Raw genomic sequence first — 18008 nt, 5'->3', positions numbered from 1 at the left:
GAGGTAAAGAAGAGGATGTGGAAGGGTGAGGGGTGCTAAGTGAACATGAGATTCAATGGAAACATCAAGCAAAACGCAGGCACTTTAGGTTTGTTTTGTTTATAAGAAAATGTTTACGTTTGTGTGCCAGTTGTAAATTAGCTTTCAACTGCCGGTGTTGCTGACTAATTGTGCGTCTGGTTTGAGCTGGTGTGAGAAAGGGTTGACTAAGAAGTCGACACGCCCCTACAACTGACCTGCATCCTATAAAGGACCAGGAGTGAATCAGGGTGACAGACTGAGCATCGGACAATCATCGGTACTTCACTGAAACCAGACCAGCTCTGAATTGATGGTTTTTACCAAAGATCACAAAGGATTTTCATTCGTTCTTATTGGTGAGTTACATCAATAATGATTGCCTCATCGTTGTTGTCTACGACACATTTTTGCTGTATTAATATACTGTTTTTCAGGTCAGTGCGGTATGGAGATAGTTTTTCTGCTGTTGCTGACTGTGTCTTTGACTGCTGCCTCACCGCTCAAACCCACTCAGAGGTCACTATTCAATCTTTTTTTTTACTATCACATTAGATATAAATGGTTGATTGTATTCAATTTTAATGTCTTAATATCTTATTCTTCTCGACCCACAGGTCAGAGATTACCCTCCCCGTGGACACAGTCGAGGCATCAGCCGTGAAAGGGTCAGCGGGCACTCAAGAACAGCATGCTCCATCACTGAAGATCATCCCTTTCACTTCTCAAGTCCAACATCTAGTGAGGGGCAGCGTCAAGCACAGGTAATTTAAATTCATTTCCTATATATACCTGGGGCGAATGAAGATAGTGTTGGAATCTGGAGCTGCGGACAAGTGTGTACAAGTCTGCTTGAGCCGGGACATGTTGGACTGCCATTGTTTGGCACGATGGCAGGGTAGCTGAGGTGTTACACGTGATCTTTTCAGCGAAAAAAGATTTCGTTATGAATACAAGGATGCTTAGAAATCATTTCAAATTCTACCAAAAACATTCCCACTCAGTTTTTGTCTTTTATTTTCCTCTCACAGATTGGCAGCCATGTTGCGTCAAAGGCGTGCAACCAAACGTGGATGTAAACTCGGGACCTGCCAGCTTCACATCCTGGCAAATACACTCTACCAAATCGGCAACACTAATGGAAAGGACGAGTCTAAAAAGGCAAATGACCCGCAGGGATATGGAAGATAGGACTCAATGGGATCTACAATACTAAATGGACTGTTGACCAGACATTTTCACATACGCGTTTGACTGACTGGTACTTATGTGTGACTTATTATGCTAATATATGTATATTATTAATATTTAAAAGTATTGTATATTAATATATTTAATATGTAATAAAAATAAATTGCCAGTATTTTCTTTTTTAAGTGATTATTCAGGCATCTGATCATTTCTATCCCAACATCTACCGAACAAAGGAGAGCTTCAGTCTATTGTTGTGTACCACTGATTTATAGGTTTTTTAACATTAGATCAAAGCCTAGTTTTCTGTTAATTAATCTGAAAAAACAGTTGTATAAACATTCTTGTTCACTAGCCTGGTGTCTAATCCGGAACCACACACTGTGGTATTTTTAGACTGGGGTGCCAGCAGCATGTTTCTCACCTCTAAAGCTTGTCAGAACACACACTCACTTTTCATTGTACAAGCTAGAATCATTGATGACTGTGTGAATAAATGTACATTTGCTCAGCAATATATACATTCAGCAAAAACTGAGAAGTAACTAATATTTAATAATATCATATTCTGTTCTGTACCCACAAGAAGAAGATGAAATGGTCAACAGAATTCCCCTTAAACTAAAACAGTCAATATGTTCTGATAGATTGTAGATACTAGGCTAGCAGTTATGAATAAGTAAGTAAGTCACGAGGCGCTTAAACAATCAAAACAATACTCAATAAAGAATATACTTTAAAGGTCAAGATAAAAACTGATAACACAACAGGAGTTCCATAAAATCAAGGAAAAGCCTGAACAAATTAAAACGTCTTAAGAAGTTTCTTAAAGGAGACAGCAGACTCCATCAAGGGCAAAGAGAGAGGAAGATCGTTCCATGAATGACATACTTATTTATTTTGACATTTTTGTTTGGTATTTACACACAAATTATTTATTTGACCAATTTTAAAGTTTTGCTAGATTTTCTTCCTAAAACCCACCTCGTAACCTACCCTTTTGGGATCAGGAAAATCGTGTTTTTCTTTTTCAAAGTTATCCAGATCCTACTGAACGGTTACAAACAACAACAAGGGAAGGGTTAATCCAGATTAAAACTAGTGCTAGATTACATGATCCAATCCGATATCGGAATTGTTCTTTCCCTTTTGAATGACCCATTTAGGACAAGTTTTTTAACCGATCTAATAAGAAAAATTCGATCAGAGTATCTTCAGATGTAGATCTCTCACTTTATAATGCAAGATCTCACAAAATATTTGTAAAGCAGATTGCATGAGGAGAAGGTCTGACTAAGAAGAATTCTTAATAGTGTTATTTTTTAATAATTGACTCCTCCTGGTGAAGGACTGCAGAAGGAATGTTCAGCTCTTGAAACCACACCCTCACCTGTGTGGAGCGTCAGCTCCTCGCCATTCACGAAGCTCCTGCAGGTTCAGCAAAACCTCGAGATTCCTCGCCGGATGAACGCAAGGAGGAAGTACGAAGAGCGTGTCTTGTGTCCTCATGTTACACTTGGGGGCAGACATGATAGACGCGGGGGAAACAGGAGGTGGAGGAGACAGCAACAGCAAATCTGAGAAGGACCAGGTGGGTCGACAGTATATATGAACCAAACTCTTATCCGGATCTATGGCAGAAGTTGCTCATAGTCGGGGTGTAATATTAATGTAAACAGTGTTATATTCGCTGTAAAGTTGCGTCTTTTGTGTATCAAGTTGGTGTTGTTTAAAGTCGACAAAAACAACTTTAGCTGCGTTAGCTTGCATCAACAATTGTGTTTACATCCTCACCACAGGAAGTTAGCTTTGTTGCTCTGAAGACGCACAAGTTCCTGTTACAGTGTGCCGGGTACAATAATCTGGCATTGATACATGTTCGTCGATTTTTAGAAAAGTAAAAACCACTCATGACTTAACATTTAAAAAATAAAAATAACAAGAAGACGCGCGGGTGACAGTGATTGATAAAACCGCATTCCATTTACTTTTGTCAGCGGCTGAGCTGGTGGAGTGCCTGCTAGCCGATGTGTGCAAAACTGGGGTAAAAGCTTAAAGGAACACGTCCCAAATAGCGCTGCAAAAGTTCCTGTTTATTTAAACTCCAGAGTCCACTTAGAAAATGTTATCTTCTATTGTTGACATGCACAGAGATAAAGTCTAAATAATTAAAAATGCGAATTAATCCTACATGTTTTTATTCGATGAACTTAATCAATTCTATCATCTTTATTTCCTTATTATCGGAAAATAGCCTGACGTTATTAATGGACAAGTTATTATGAGTTATGTTCAACTTTTTGTAATACAATTTGTTTTAATGAAGTATCTTAATACGTGGTCGACTATAGGTCCAACAATAAGTGTTTACGATTGCAACTCCAACATATCTAGACAAACAAACTAGAATACAACTATTTGGCTTATTAAACCAATATAATGTGCGCTATATTACTATTTTACCCACTTTTGTTGGGCTTGACCATTTATTATCATTAAATATAAATGCTTTGTCTTCCTTTTATTTTCACATTTTACATTTGTTAAATAAACTAATGATAAAAAATAGTTATTGGAAAGCAAAACATCCAAGATGATTTTTTGTATGCCATCCAAAGCCATGCCCCACCATGAGATCCCTGATACTGGCTGTACTGTTAAATAAGATGAAGGCAGTTCTGTGTTCAGTCGTCAAAACACTAACCCATGATATGAAATATTTTCAAGGCACTTGTGATGTAACCGGGGAATGAAAATGATCTCTAACCCTTGTCAATAGTATTGGAGAAAGATGACCTTTGTTCCAACATACTAGAAATCCTGTTGATCACAATCAATTTGTCAGATAGGAATGTTTTTTGGCCAAAACAGCGTTTAACTAGAACTACAGCAGCATGTTAGAAGTCACACTCAAGTGTATGAACACTGAATGTCTCACCAGACTATCACTGGCAAGTTATTCCGGGGCCGATGTTTACACAAGAAGTTAGCAGAGCAATACACAACTCCTGCCCATGATTATTTCTACTTTTGTGTAAAATAATCTTGTATTATCTAGAGTTGGATCCCAAAAATCTTCAAGAAGCGAGTGTGCACCACCTTTGTGGAAGATTCTTTCAGGTACTGTGAATTCAAAAGTGCACCAAATATACAATAAATGGATGCATTGATGATGATGGTTCTTTCTTAAGCAATGGTGCCCTTTGCCAGTGTGGAGGTGCACGAGATGCCCATGCATCTGTGGCTCTGGGGGACTTTTTTAGCACCGCCATGGTCAACCATTGGGACACTGCCCAGCACTCCTCGGAATACCCAACCGATGCATTTGGGGAGTTACAGTTTGCAGGGTCCAGCAAGCGGCATAGCTACGTGAGTTTTAATCTAACATGACTTGACCATTGTTCTGTGTTTGCCTCCATTACTCAGAAAATCCTACAAACCGGATCCAGCCGATGACATAATCTGATATGACCTCATTATTTCATAATGTCTTTTTGTATTTCCTACCTCGAGCTCAGTTTCTGCGCCTGTCCTGGGATACCCCCCCGTCTATGGTCTACACTCTTATGACGGCACACTGGGGTCTCCCCTCACCCAACCTGGTGGTGTCTGTGGTGGGTGGAGAAGGCAGAGGCAAAGTAAAGACCTGGGTACGAGAAGTCCTCAGACAGGGACTGGTGAAAGCTTCTCAAAGCACAGGTGATTGACAAACACTTAGTTTTTAAAACTCCTGTTGCTTCACAAGTCCTTGTTTGCTTATTCTTGACTGTTTTTCTAGGACAGTGTTTTCCTAGAGCTTGCTCTTGTTCGTAAATCTGGAACTTTCCACGAACAATAATGCACAATGCGAAACAATGGTCATGTAATTATCTGACTGGTACAGGGAAAAAATGGAAGTGTTTCACGATGTAGAGCACTGAGCCCTAATGGCTCCCAAGAGGCAAAGAAAATCCAGTCAACAATGGTCCATTTCCGAGGTTTGCTCGAAGTGCATTTGTGACCATCTGGAGTCCCTTCTTAATCTATATATATATATATACAGTATGTGTGTGTCTGTTAGAAAATCTCCAAAACCGGCGTCTTCCGTGAACGTATGCGTACGTAATGTCATATTTCGATCCTTGATGTTGGAACCCGATTCAAACAAAAATGTAGTGTAGAACATGATCTGGGAAACCAGTGATCTATTTGCGCATGTGTATTGCAATGGAAATAAACAACTTTATTTTTATAACTGATAACATAGTGTTGTTTGAATCTCAAAGCATCGGTTTTTATCAAGGATAAAGAGGAAAGCGTCTCTATATCATGAGGTGGTTAAAATCAAGATCACTATTAAGACGTTCCAGGGAAAGACTTGGTTGAAAACATGTTTGTGTCGACTTGAATAAAATTGTTTATCCTGCAAAACGGTGGTTCCTCCCAAAACAAACAAAAGCAGTTACGACATGCAGTCTTAAATTTCTACAACACGAGGGAATTAATCAGAAAATACTACAAATATATCCTTGTTCCTACAGTATCTCAATATATCGTATCGTTGCCTTTGTCGTGTTATCTGTATCACCAGGTTCTTGCCAATACACAGCCATATATAACCACAACATTAACACCATAATAATACGGCTAATTTAAATAATTTATCCGATGCAGGTGCCTGGATCTTGACTGCTGGCCTGCGTGAAGGTGTGGGCAGGTGTGTCGGGGAGGCAGTACGGGATCATGCAACTGCCGCATCTTCACTCTCCCTCAACAAAGTTGTTGCTGTTGGAGTCGGCACCTGGGGTATCGTCCAAAACAGACAGCAGCTGATCAACCCACAGGTGAAAAAACACCCCTCTATTCCACTCCATGATATAGTTTTGAGATATTTCTATGCTACATTTCTGTGTTGGGGTGTCAGTGCAATGTCATCTGATTTATCGTCATCCATAGGTGTGACTTTGACCAGTGCTGAGAGCCCCGTCCAGATCACAAGCTCTCACTGACTTCTTTCTTTGTTGCATGTTTCAGGGTAGTTTTCCTGCCAAGTATTATGTCCAGAATACGACCCGTGATTCATGCTGCCTGGACAACAACTACCAGGCGTTCCTGCTGGTGGATGATGGCAGCGTGGGGCGCAGAGGTGGGGAGACCTCCTTCAGGGCCAAACTGGAGGATTACATTTCCCACCAGCGCACCGGCATTTGGGGTGAGAAGTAGACATTTGTTTTAAACTTGCATCTTTAGTGTAGCACCAAATAGTGAAGATACTTCAATTTTCTGGAGGTAAAGTGTGTTTAAAAACAACAGTAAACGTGATTGTGAGTTTCCTTGACTTATTTGTATTTTTTTCTGAGCCTAAATATTTATGGTCTAATTTCTTTTTAATGCTAATACATTTCCCTCTTTTCACCCCATGTTAAAATACCTTTAAAGAACAAGCATACGGTCAATAAAGTGATAAATGAGAGATCCATCCACTTTTTAATTTTTAAACCACCAATATAATCATAAATAATACATTACATAACACATTTGACACGCTTGTAAAAAGTGTCCAGATAACGTTGCTACCTCTTGCATGAAAGCCAGTGCGTGTCCATGCAGGCATCATATTCAACATGTATAATCAAGCATTGTGTGGAAAAATAAATCATTACAAATTCTTTCACATGCTTCTACAGAGTTTGATTTTCAATGAAAATCACAAATGTTGTTTACATTTACAGCCAGTGGCAGCATTGACATCCCTGTCCTGTGTATGCTCGTGTCTGGCGAAGCAAGTCTGATGGAGGTAAACTTTTACGAAAGGCCACGGAGACACTGACAACTCTCAGAAATGTGATTTGAGTCATGCTGCTTCTTCAGAGAGTAGATCTCTCCCTGAAAAGTCTGATGCCCTGGCTGGTGTTGGCTGGTTCTGGAGGCTTGGCAGACTTCCTCACTGACGTCCTGGAGAACATGTCCTCTGGCCAATCCTCTGTCGAGGGAGACACGGAGGCGGGTCCAAACGTCGATCTGAGAGACAAACTGGTCGAGCGAGTCCGGAAGTTTTTCCCGTCTGAAGGGGAGACGGACAAACTCGTCGAGCATGTGAGTGACGTAGTAGAGCTTTGTGGTGTTTGACATGAAGAACTTGAGGTGCAACAATCAGGCAGCATGATCCTGGAGCGGTGTGTGGATTTGTTTTAAACCACATTCAATGTAAATGACAAAAATATGACACATGGTAACACATTGATCATGAAATATCTGTAAGACTCTTTGGAGCTTGGTAACATTTTTAAATTGAGATTAATAGTACAAGTTTCCTAAATAATCATTGTTTAACGCATTGTTTAATACAGTGTAAATTAGTTAAAGTACTGTAAATTGCACTATTATTTAAATGTTCATAATGAAAAGTAAGAAAAAACCCCACTAAAACAAGGGCCATAATCATAATCCACACTTTATGATTTGTTAGTGCTAATAGTTCGATGTGTTAATGCGATAACAATGTATTAATAATCCAGCCACAGTCATAATAAATAGAGTAACAAAGAAGCCTATATTATTAAAAGCATTTATTATGACATACAGTTCATTTAAAGAGGTGAAATGATGACTGTAAATGTTCTTTAGACAAGTATGTTTGTTTGACTTTACCCGCCTTAAGAAGGACTGCTGATCATATAATGAATATACCACCCTCTAGTGGATTATAACGGAGTTACAATACAATTTGATTTGGATAATCTACTTCTATTTTTTATTTTTTCCAATTGTGTTTTTTTTTAACCTTAGTTAAGGTTAAATGTAAGAGGAGCATATTTATTATTTATAACTATCTTTGTCTTTGTAACTAATATTGATTAAGAACATGATGAACAATATTATTTTGTTTTAGGTTTATAAGAAAGGCGTAAAATGACATTCTTAAGTTATGAAATGGAGGCTGACTCAAAAGGCATTCCTAAATTACTTGATCGAAAAGAGTTTTATCAGTATCTAAAGACCCATCCAATGATATAGGACATTAATTCGTTAACACAAATTAATTTGTAACACAAGGAACAATAATAACCTTAACATAGTCTACTGCAGTTTTAGAATGTCTTGTCAAAGCCCTTCTCCATCAAAAGAACCTGATCTTTATCTGATGTAACCTTGTAGCTACTAGTCACCATTATTATGACCAGCTTGTCCAGTTGAAAAAACGACAACAAATGCATAGAAAACAAAGAAAAAGGTTTGCACAATAAGTGAAGACAACTTAAAATGCTCTATCATTTTTATCAATGTCCCACTCTGTATATCTGCTGAACTTTATGTTGAACCTGTGTTTTTTGTTTCTCCAATAAGGCTTTGAGCATCTATCAGAGCAAGGACCTGATCACCATCTACCACGGAGAGCAGGAGGGCCCGAATGACTTTGATACTGTGTTGCTGAAAACTTTAGTGGGAGGTACAAAATGAACCTGTGTGATTTAAAAAAAAAAAAAACAAAAAAAAAAAACATGTTGTCTCAGATATTACACGAGTTATTGTAGCGCTTCAATGACATGGTCTTGCAGCCAGCAAGCAGCGAGCGTCGGTGGACGCGAGCCCGTACAACGAGGAGCTGAAGCTGGCAGTCACCTGGAACAGGGTCGACATCGCCAAGAGTGAACTGTTCAACGGCGACATCCAGTGGAGGGTGTGTCTAAAATCGATGCTGTCCTGCACAGTATCTCACGTTCATTTCAGATCGTTTCAATGCTCTATATCTTTCTGTTGTTCCCTCGGTCAGTACGAGGACCTGGAAGACTCCATGACTGACGCCCTGATCAACGACAAGCCTCAGTTCGTTCGCCTCTTCACTGAGAACGGCCTCAACATCCTGGACTACCTCACCTATGGCCGGCTGGAGAACCTCTACCGCTCGGTCGCAGACACCACGCTTCTGTACCAGCTGCTCCAGCGACGCCTTGTGGAGAGACTTGGTACTGCGCATTTACCTTCGAATCTACAATCATCTCCTCATAAAGTTACAGAGAAAATCCAGAGTGCAACAGAAACTGACATTACTCTGTTTGAGGTATGTTAATGGATAATACGTGTTTTTATCTCCCCATAGCATGCATCATAAACGTTTATTTTTGATGCGTTTGATACAATTGTAATAATCCTCTAAAACTTTTCATTGTTCTTAACTTAGATTTTATTATTTTTATTATATTAAATGATACGTGTACTCAGGTGTCTGGTGTACTGGACTGGTTGATTGGTGACGTCTGCCAGCCCTTCTACTTCAATGCTTTAGGCCTGCAACACATCTCGTCCAAACGGAGAGCTCTCAAGGTATTTAGCTGTGCGAAAAAAAAGTTTTCACAAATAGTGCTGACTCTGCACTTTCAAAAGACATTTTTATTTTTACGCCCAGCGTGCCAGTAAGCTGCTGCGGGGGGATTGCTTGTACCGAGACAAACGCTGTCTCTTTCCCTGGGCGTCGCTTTTCATCTGGGCTGTTCTCCAGAACCGCAGTGAGATGGCGAACATCTTTTGGGAGATGGTGAGCAGGGGATGCAAGTTGGATTTCAAACGATACTTGGGGAAAATGGCCTGTTAGATTTGTTTGTTTCTCTCCACAGGCGGGTGAATCTGTGCTGAGCGCTCTCAGCGGGTGTAAGATTCTACGAGAGCTGTCTAAACTGGAGATGGAAGCGGAAACTAAACTCTCCATGAAGGAACTGGCTCAGCGTTTCGAAAATCTGGCTCATGGTAAGTTAAGTTTTCCCTTGTGTTCTTATCCCAAGGTCAAAGTGACCCGGTGGCCCAAAAACAAATGTGCTTGTTGTATCCCTTGAAATACATACGCAGTGGTAGAGTTTGTTCACATTGACCCAGAGACAAAAAAAGGGATCCAACCAACGCATTTGTTTTCAGGTCACCTTGACCCAGAGATAACAAAAGGGTTAAGAAAATAGTTCAATGAAAAATTATAATATCAAAGACAGAGGTGAATCTTTTAGAAAAAAACATACTATCTATCTTGTTATGATTGATGCATCTTATGTTGATACATTTTTGTTCAGTGGAAAAATATTTTATTTATATTCAAGCCTCACACTTGTTACATTAAGATACATTTTATGAATATAATTTAATCTCAAATGCATCTACATTGTTCAATGTTTTAACAATTAAAAACAAGAAAAATCTTTCCGACAGATGTCTTCGGTTCTTGCTACCGAAGCAATGAAAGTCGCTCCTTCACCCTGCTGATCAGAAAATCCCCCGTTTGGGGCGGAACCACCTGCCTACAGATGGGCATGGGAGCAGACGCCCGCCTGTTCTTCAGCCACGATGGAGTCCAGGTAGGAATCAATTTAACACCCTTGAGCATATTTCAAGTTTTTTTTATCTAAAGTTCAGAACTACTCCACAACAGAGAAAAGAAAATCCACTTTTATTATTGTAATAATGCTGGAATTTCTTTCCCCCACAGTCGCTTTTGTCACAGATTTGGTGGGGCGACATGAAGAGGAACACGGAAGTGTGGAAACTGGTGCTCACTTTCTTCTGCCCGATTCTCTGCTACACCAACTTGATATCGTACAGGTGAGGACCTTCCAACGTTGATTCTTGCACGACGTAAGGTTAGAGAGAGGAGCGAGCGGTGTCAATGGAGGACTTTAGAGCCGGAGATATACTGTATAAGTCAGGACGAGAAGAGGAAGAACAACGGGTGAGGTTTGTGGATGTGACAAGGGAGAATAAGAGGGTGAGAGAGTGACTTCGGAGGAAGATTAAGGTGGTAAAGGTGAAGGAGGCTGACTGGTTCTGATGTTAAATTCAGAGAAGACAACAAAGAACCCTCCGAATGGTAATTGTACATTAATTAAAAAAGTATTGATATCAGAAAAAAACATTTTTTTTTTTTAAATTATTGCAATTAACCCTTGCATTGCCTCTGGGTCGAGGTGAACGACCTCGCTGTCTTCCATAAATACATATGCAGTGGAGGAGGTCGTTCACCTTGACCCAGAGACAACACAAGGGATACCACAAACACATTTGCTTTTCTGGCCTTAAGTTAACACAATGTTAAATCATAATATAACTCTAATGTGTATAAATAATTGATTTATATTTCATTTATTTTAAGTAATTGCTGGCAGATAATGTTTCGTTTTAGTTAGTTTGGTCCTTTTTTTTTCTACTTGTGAAATCTTTCTATAATGATCTTTATTTTTGACATTTAGAAAATACAAATAGTTTTAACCACATAAACAGGTTTTTTTTTTAAATGCATACTGGTTTTATATTTAGATTAAAATACAACCAAATACAAATATGCTTCAAAACCTGGCATTAATTTACACTTACATCATTATCTATCTACCTGTTACATTCTAAGCGATGAGTAAACCTTTTTTATTTCTCATTTTGATGATTTTGAAAGTAAAGCAACAGGAATTATCGAGTACAAAACAGGTGATATTTGCCATTTAATGACTGACTTCTGCACATGTCAACTCCAGCATGCATGCTCGCGTCAAGCTTGACGTTTGTGTGCGTTATAGTCCGGCCTCTCATCCAACAGGACTTCAGACGACCATCAGCAGGAAGAGGAAGGAAAGCCCACCGATGATGGAGTGGGCCGTGACAGCGACAGTCTCTATGGCACCACCATCTTCTCGTTCTCAGACATCAAGCACATGTAAAAAAAAAAAACTAAAAAAAAAGCATGTGACATCTGATTAAAATGCTGGACGTTGTACTCAGAGATGTTGTTTCATCAGTGACGCCGACACACAAGGGCACATCTCTCCACGATCCGGAACCATCAATGGTCAGCCCACGATCTCGGCGATGGACGAAAAAAAACGTCTTTGTTCACACGACTCTTCTGTTCAGGCGTTCCAAACTCTCCCAGACCCCCGACGCGACCCTTTATCGTGTCAAGATGGCGGCAGTTTTGGTTCGCGCCAGTGACGTCGTTTTTCGGCAACGTGTTGATGTATTTCCTCTTCCTCCTGGTCTTCGCTTACGTGCTGCTGGTGGACTTCAAGCCTCCTCCGCCCGCCGGCCCCGCCATCAGCGAGTACGTGCTCTACTTCTGGGTGTTTACCATCGTGTGCGAGGAGATCCGAGAGGTTGGTGACCCTGAAGACTGCTTGTATCCTGTATAACCGCAGACGGACATGATCATTTATGTCTGTTCCGTAGACTTTTTTAGTGGGAACCATGACTTTACGCCAGAGGCTCAGAGTTTACATCCAGGACGTGTGGAACAAGTGTGACCTTGCGGCCATCATTCTGTTCCTCATTGGTCTAATCTGCAGGTACGACCCAACAGTAGTCCGTAGTCGTGTGTATTGTTAAGAATCTGGGGATGCGCTACCCAGGCGCAAAAATATTAATATTGTGATATCTGGGAATAAGCTTATATTTGTAGTGTTGTCCGACCAAAAAGTTTCTTGAATCTTGCAGGATTACAATGTTAATTTAGCTGCAGAGGGTGTAATGACTGCTGCCATCTAGTAATTGCAACTTAATAATGAAGATGATGATGTTGAATGAATCATTTTAATTTGAAAAATAAAAATAAACAAATAATCATTTTATTGTACACCTGCATTATTGAACTATGAACCATAAAATAATTATAGTAACACATAAAACATGATTTCCAAGCCGAAAATGAAACTAATAATATCAGTACAGTGCATCAAATATTTATACAGTATTGTCAGAATCAATATCGCAATATTAATATTTTCCAACACCTATAAATATTAAGAAGGGACTCCAGACTCATGCACTTCAAGCAAACCTCAGTAATAGACAATTGTTTACTTTCCTCTCATCGTCACTGGAATCTCGCTGGAATATTTCATTTTTTACTTTAGCTGTCGAAGACGGAATGAATGCTGCCATCCAGTGGCCGGAAGTTTCTACTGCAACGCAAAATTAAACAAATGGCGTGAATATTGCCTGTTAATTGTAAAATAATAATAAAAAACAACATTGAAATATTACATTTTACACACATATTTCACACACGTAATTGAAATATAAATAATGTGGCTATAATACAAAATAAAATATCAAAGCTAAGTCTGCCACGGCTTCTCTACATGAAGTCTAATTCAAGTCCATATTCAAGTATATTTCAACTAGTTTTTTACATATAAAAAAGAACGAAGGACATATTTTATTATTATATATTGTAACCCTGGTGTCATTATGAATAAACCTTCACCCGCCTGAGACATGTGTGGTTGTATTTAAAAACAATAAAATTTTACTCACACAAATGTCCTGACTTTAATAATAAATAAAACATTATTGGTTTATTTATCTGAAGATTTAAAGAATTCTAATCTTGAAAATAAAATGACAAGCGTTTGGGTGATTATTCACGACAGAACGACAACTGGCACTATATTTGCTGAGGGACCCGACACAAAACTATTTGATAAGTTAATATCTATATTAATATCTCTATATATTCCATCCTTACTAGCTTATTTTCAGTTTACATTACAGTTTTTATCTGCACATTCCAAGAAACTATTATTATTAGCTACTGATCGTTCCTTCACCAAACGCATCATATCTGCATCAACGACAACAACATCTCTATTGGATTAAAAAGGCTAAATGCAGGCTAAGCTTCTGTCTCTGTTGGTGTTTCAGGATGTTCCCTTGGTCGTATGGATTTGGTCGAGAGGTTCTTTGCGTGGATTACATGGTCTTCACTCTACGCCTCATTCACATCTTTGCCATTCACAAGCAGCTCGGACCCAAAATCATCATAGTGGGGAAGATGGTGAGAACGACTATGATCTACACATGTGTTTGAAGATAATGTACGTTTGTGACTTGCAAATACGTTTCCCCTGTCAATGTACTATTGAAGGTGTCATTTCTCTGCTGTGCTTTGACCATAGCGTCTATTTGTGCTTAGATGAAGGACGTCTTCTTCTTCCTCTTCTTCCTCGGTGTGTGGGCGATGGCATACGGAGTAGCCAACCAGGCTCTTCTCTACTCCTACGACCCTAGTCTGGATCGTATCTTCCGTCGCGTTTTCTACCGACCGTACCTGCACATCTTTGGACAGATCCCCGTGGAAGAGATGGATGGTACGTTTGTATTGTTGAAAAACAAAACAAAAGCGACCCCTTGGGTTTCGGTGTTCACGCTAAATCGGGCTCTATGGCTCCTCCTGTTGGACCTGCTGAGTACTACGTCAAAATTTAATAGAATTATTACATAAAAGCTTAAGATTGAACTCATTATATTGCATCAGATATTTTCCAGGATGCAAGGTGTAAAACGAACTTCTGCATACTTTTTACATTGGTGTACAGAATAATTCCAGTCATCTGATAAAGATGGTCGAACCAGAGTGGCAGGTATTATGTAACGAGCCCAGAAACAAAGATTTAAAAATAGTTCATACTCAAATCATTGCTTGAGCGCAACAGTTTGATTCTTTTTTTTCTATTTAATCATCGATTTAATCACAGAATTTGTTCTGCTCGTTTGCTTTGGTTAAATCATTACATCTTGGCTCGATACATAATCCCTCTGACCTTTGTGTGACCCCCCTGACATTTTGACAGTTATTTCTTTAACCTTAGTTTAGTCCAGTTAACTTTAAGTTGTCAATTCATGATCCGCTGACAGATGCCTAGTATCAGAATTTTATATTTATTTTATATTTAAATATAAAAAAAAACGTTTTAAGTCCCTTTAATATTATTAGTAATATTTTATCTTGTGCATGTTTATCTATTTATATTGGGCTTGATAGTATTTTCTAGTTCCTCGTATATCAGTATAACAATTTTGACAAATGGGGTTTTTTCAATGCATTTCAAGATGTTTTTAACATGACATCAAATCTGTCTTCCTCGCAGTGGGAAAGCAGTGGGACATGTCCTGCACACACAACGTGACTGACATCTATAATGGCGCGGAACCCTGCAGAACCTTGTACAGTAACTGGATTGTTGTCATTCTACTGGTGGTTTATCTGCTGGTCACCAACATCCTGCTGATCAACCTGCTCATCGCCATGTTTAGGTAACACGTTGTCATGTTTACACGGCACAAGGACTCCGTGACCGTGACGGAACGCTCTGTCTTTCCAGTTACACCTTCTCAGAAGTGCAGGCCAACAGCGATATCTACTGGAAATTCCAGCGCTTCAACCTGATTGTTCAGTACCACTCCCGGCCCTCGCTGGCGCCACCGTTCATCATCCTATCGCACATCAATCTGTTCATCAAACGCATCATCCGGAAGGTTCCTTCTGTCAAGATCCATCACTTCGGTCAGTATGGATCGAGAGATAAACGTCCCCTAAAGGAGGTTGGAGTTGAATCGCTGATTCCATCTGCTTCAATTCTTTCAGTTCTGCAGTTAAAAGGAAAAGCTGCCAACAGACTCGCGACTTGGGAAACCATTCAGAAGGAAGATTTCCTCACTAACCAGAACAAAATCCAAAAAAGCAGCGACTCTGAAAGACTGAAAAGGATGTCTGTGAAGTGAGGAAATATATTGACACTTGTACTGCTCAAATCTGACACAATGAAGACTTTTTTACATTTACCCTTATAAATAAAACACTGACAGACACACCCCTATCACAGACACACACCCCTATCACAGAAACACAAGCGCAACAAAGCAACATTCAAACGGAAACACACAATACACCATGCCGTCACCTGTCAAAACATGATGTCAACACACCCATACACCATTCAAACCGAGACACACACACACACACACACACACACACATGCCAACAGAACATTTAAACAGCAACCCACTCGCACACACTGTGCCACGTATCAACAAAAACACGCACATCATCTCAACACAAAAATACACACTTAGTGTGTGTGTCAAACAACACAGAAAAAACACGACTCAACATAGAAACACACACAATGTCAACACAGAAACGCACCCCACCACTATATTTGAACAGAAAAACACAAACCAAGCCAATGCATCAACAGTAACGCATAAACCATCTCAACACAGAAAAACACATACAGTTTCAACACAGAAACATATACCACACCACAACATTTGAACAGAAACGCACACCACCAGAAGATTTAAACAGAAACACACACACACACATACCATCTCAACACAGAAAAACACACACACACTGTGACACAGAAACACACACCACCACAACAAGTTTAACAGTTAAACAGGAAAGCGGACACCATGCCAACGCATCCGCACAACCCAAAAAAAACCACACTTAATCATAGAAACCGTGCACAGCTACAACGGACAAACTAAATGATCACACATGCCACACACATAAATGCATCAACAAAGAAACGCACACAAACCAAGTCAACATGGAGACAGACAGTTTTACATTACGATTGGGTGTTAAAGGTTATAGAAGTTCTACAAATAAAATGCATCACTGCTCTCTTGGAACTAACACAAGACGTCATGGTGTACAGGGTTGACGGTGTCGTCAAACATCTGAACGACACCAGGGATCTGGACCACAGGCTCAGGACTCTGGAGAACGAGGTGAAGCTCTTCTTCCACTTGTCACTTCAGGAAGTCTTCTGGATAAAAGAGCAATAAATTAAATCAATACGGCCTCAGGTCTGCGCTCTCTGAGTTCTTATCTAGCTCTGTTTTTAAACAATAAGGAAGCGATTCTAAAGTCTCTTTTTTTTTTTTTTAAGTGGTGTAATAAAATCTACTTGATAACAATCCAGACAAACATCTCATGTTTCCTCTGACAGTCCGTCAGTCTGACAGTGATCTTTCTGCTCCTGCACAGATGGAATACTGCACCAACGCTCTCAGCTGGATTGTTGACACCCTGGCACAAGGAGGCAGCAACAAACCCACACGCCCTCCACCTGCTCTCAGAGGTCGGTGGAGTTGATGAATGTGTCGCTATAGAGGGAAATAATAACGTGATTGTTTGAATCTGTATCCCTTGCTCTCAGAGTCCTTCACCTCCTCCAACTCCACCTGAGGAAGCCACAGGTCACAGGAGTTCTTCGCAGTGGACCGTCTTTTAAATTTTACATCTGTGGACATAGCTTTTTAAAAAGAGTATTTATCTTTTTTTATTTATATATTGCTATTTTTTCATTACAACTTTCCAGTGCTCTTTAAAACCAACGACTGCTGGATTTTTTTTTTTACTGTTAAATATGGATTTATGTGTTTCTTCTGGGTCAAAGTTCAACAGTTAACTAGTACAGGTGTTCAGGTTTAAACTAAAACGTTGTTCAAAGTATGATGTTTTTCTAACTCTTTTTTTTTTAATGAAATAAATAAATATTACACTTTGAAATGTTTCATCTTTATCAATGTGAAAACAATCTTGTAGTACGACTAAAATGTACTTAGGAGAGTGACATGAGCTGGTGCAGGAAAGGGGTGAGTGAAGGAGAGAGTTGACGTCTCAAGGTCGCTTAATCCAGATGGAATTTTCCAGGGAGTGTGTACTGTAAATAGCCATCATCATGTCTTGAGGTTACTTTTAGGCACGGCTCTTTTAACCAGTTTATTATTTATGAGTTTATTAAAGGTGAGGATGAAGAGGGAGGTGAGATTATTAAAGGTGAGGATGAAGAGGGAGGTGAGGTTATTAAAGCTGAGGATGAAGAGGGAGGTGAGGTTATTAAAGGTGAGGATGAAGAGGGAGGTGAGTTTATTAAAGCTGAGGATGAAGAGGGAGGTGAGTTTATTAAAGCTGAGGATGAAGAGGGAGGTGAGTTTATTAAAGGTGAGGATGAAGAGGGAGTAAGTAAGTAAGTAATATTTATTTATATAGCTCT

The 18008-nt window shown here is 39.6% G+C and overlaps 2 protein-coding genes across 2 annotated transcripts; both read left to right on the top strand.

Moving 5' to 3' along the window:
- Nucleotides 1-284: 284 nt before the first annotated feature.
- LOC148077514 (uncharacterized) lies at nucleotides 285-1356 on the top strand. Its single transcript, XM_087793514.1, has 4 exons — nucleotides 285-377; nucleotides 456-537; nucleotides 636-782; nucleotides 1050-1356. The coding sequence occupies exons 1-4, from the start codon at nucleotides 332-334 to the stop codon at nucleotides 1207-1209; spliced, it is 435 nt and encodes a 144-aa protein (XP_087649640.1). The 5' UTR covers nucleotides 285-331; the 3' UTR covers nucleotides 1210-1356.
- A 1255-nt stretch (nucleotides 1357-2611) lies between these two features.
- Nucleotides 2612-17515, top strand: LOC148077513 (transient receptor potential cation channel subfamily M member 4-like). Its single transcript, XM_087794167.1, has 28 exons — nucleotides 2612-2800; nucleotides 4268-4329; nucleotides 4401-4578; nucleotides 4728-4908; nucleotides 5863-6032; nucleotides 6223-6400; nucleotides 6921-6985; nucleotides 7060-7284; nucleotides 8536-8638; nucleotides 8748-8869; nucleotides 8963-9250; nucleotides 9412-9513; nucleotides 9596-9724; nucleotides 9804-9933; nucleotides 10384-10529; nucleotides 10661-10773; nucleotides 11759-11875; nucleotides 11958-12007; nucleotides 12073-12311; nucleotides 12385-12500; nucleotides 13858-13990; nucleotides 14129-14303; nucleotides 15084-15249; nucleotides 15318-15499; nucleotides 15581-15713; nucleotides 16665-16737; nucleotides 16997-17090; nucleotides 17169-17515. Exons 1-28 carry the CDS (start codon nucleotides 2717-2719, stop codon nucleotides 17195-17197), a joined length of 3783 nt encoding a protein of 1260 aa, XP_087650293.1. The 5' UTR covers nucleotides 2612-2716; the 3' UTR covers nucleotides 17198-17515.
- Nucleotides 17516-18008: the final 493 nt, after the last annotated feature.

This window comes from Callionymus lyra, chromosome 6 (assembly GCF_982586985.1).
Source record: "Callionymus lyra chromosome 6, fCalLyr1.hap1.1, whole genome shotgun sequence".
NCBI lineage: Eukaryota > Metazoa > Chordata > Actinopteri > Syngnathiformes > Callionymidae > Callionymus > Callionymus lyra.
This window is presented reverse-complemented; position numbering and strand designations above follow the sequence as displayed.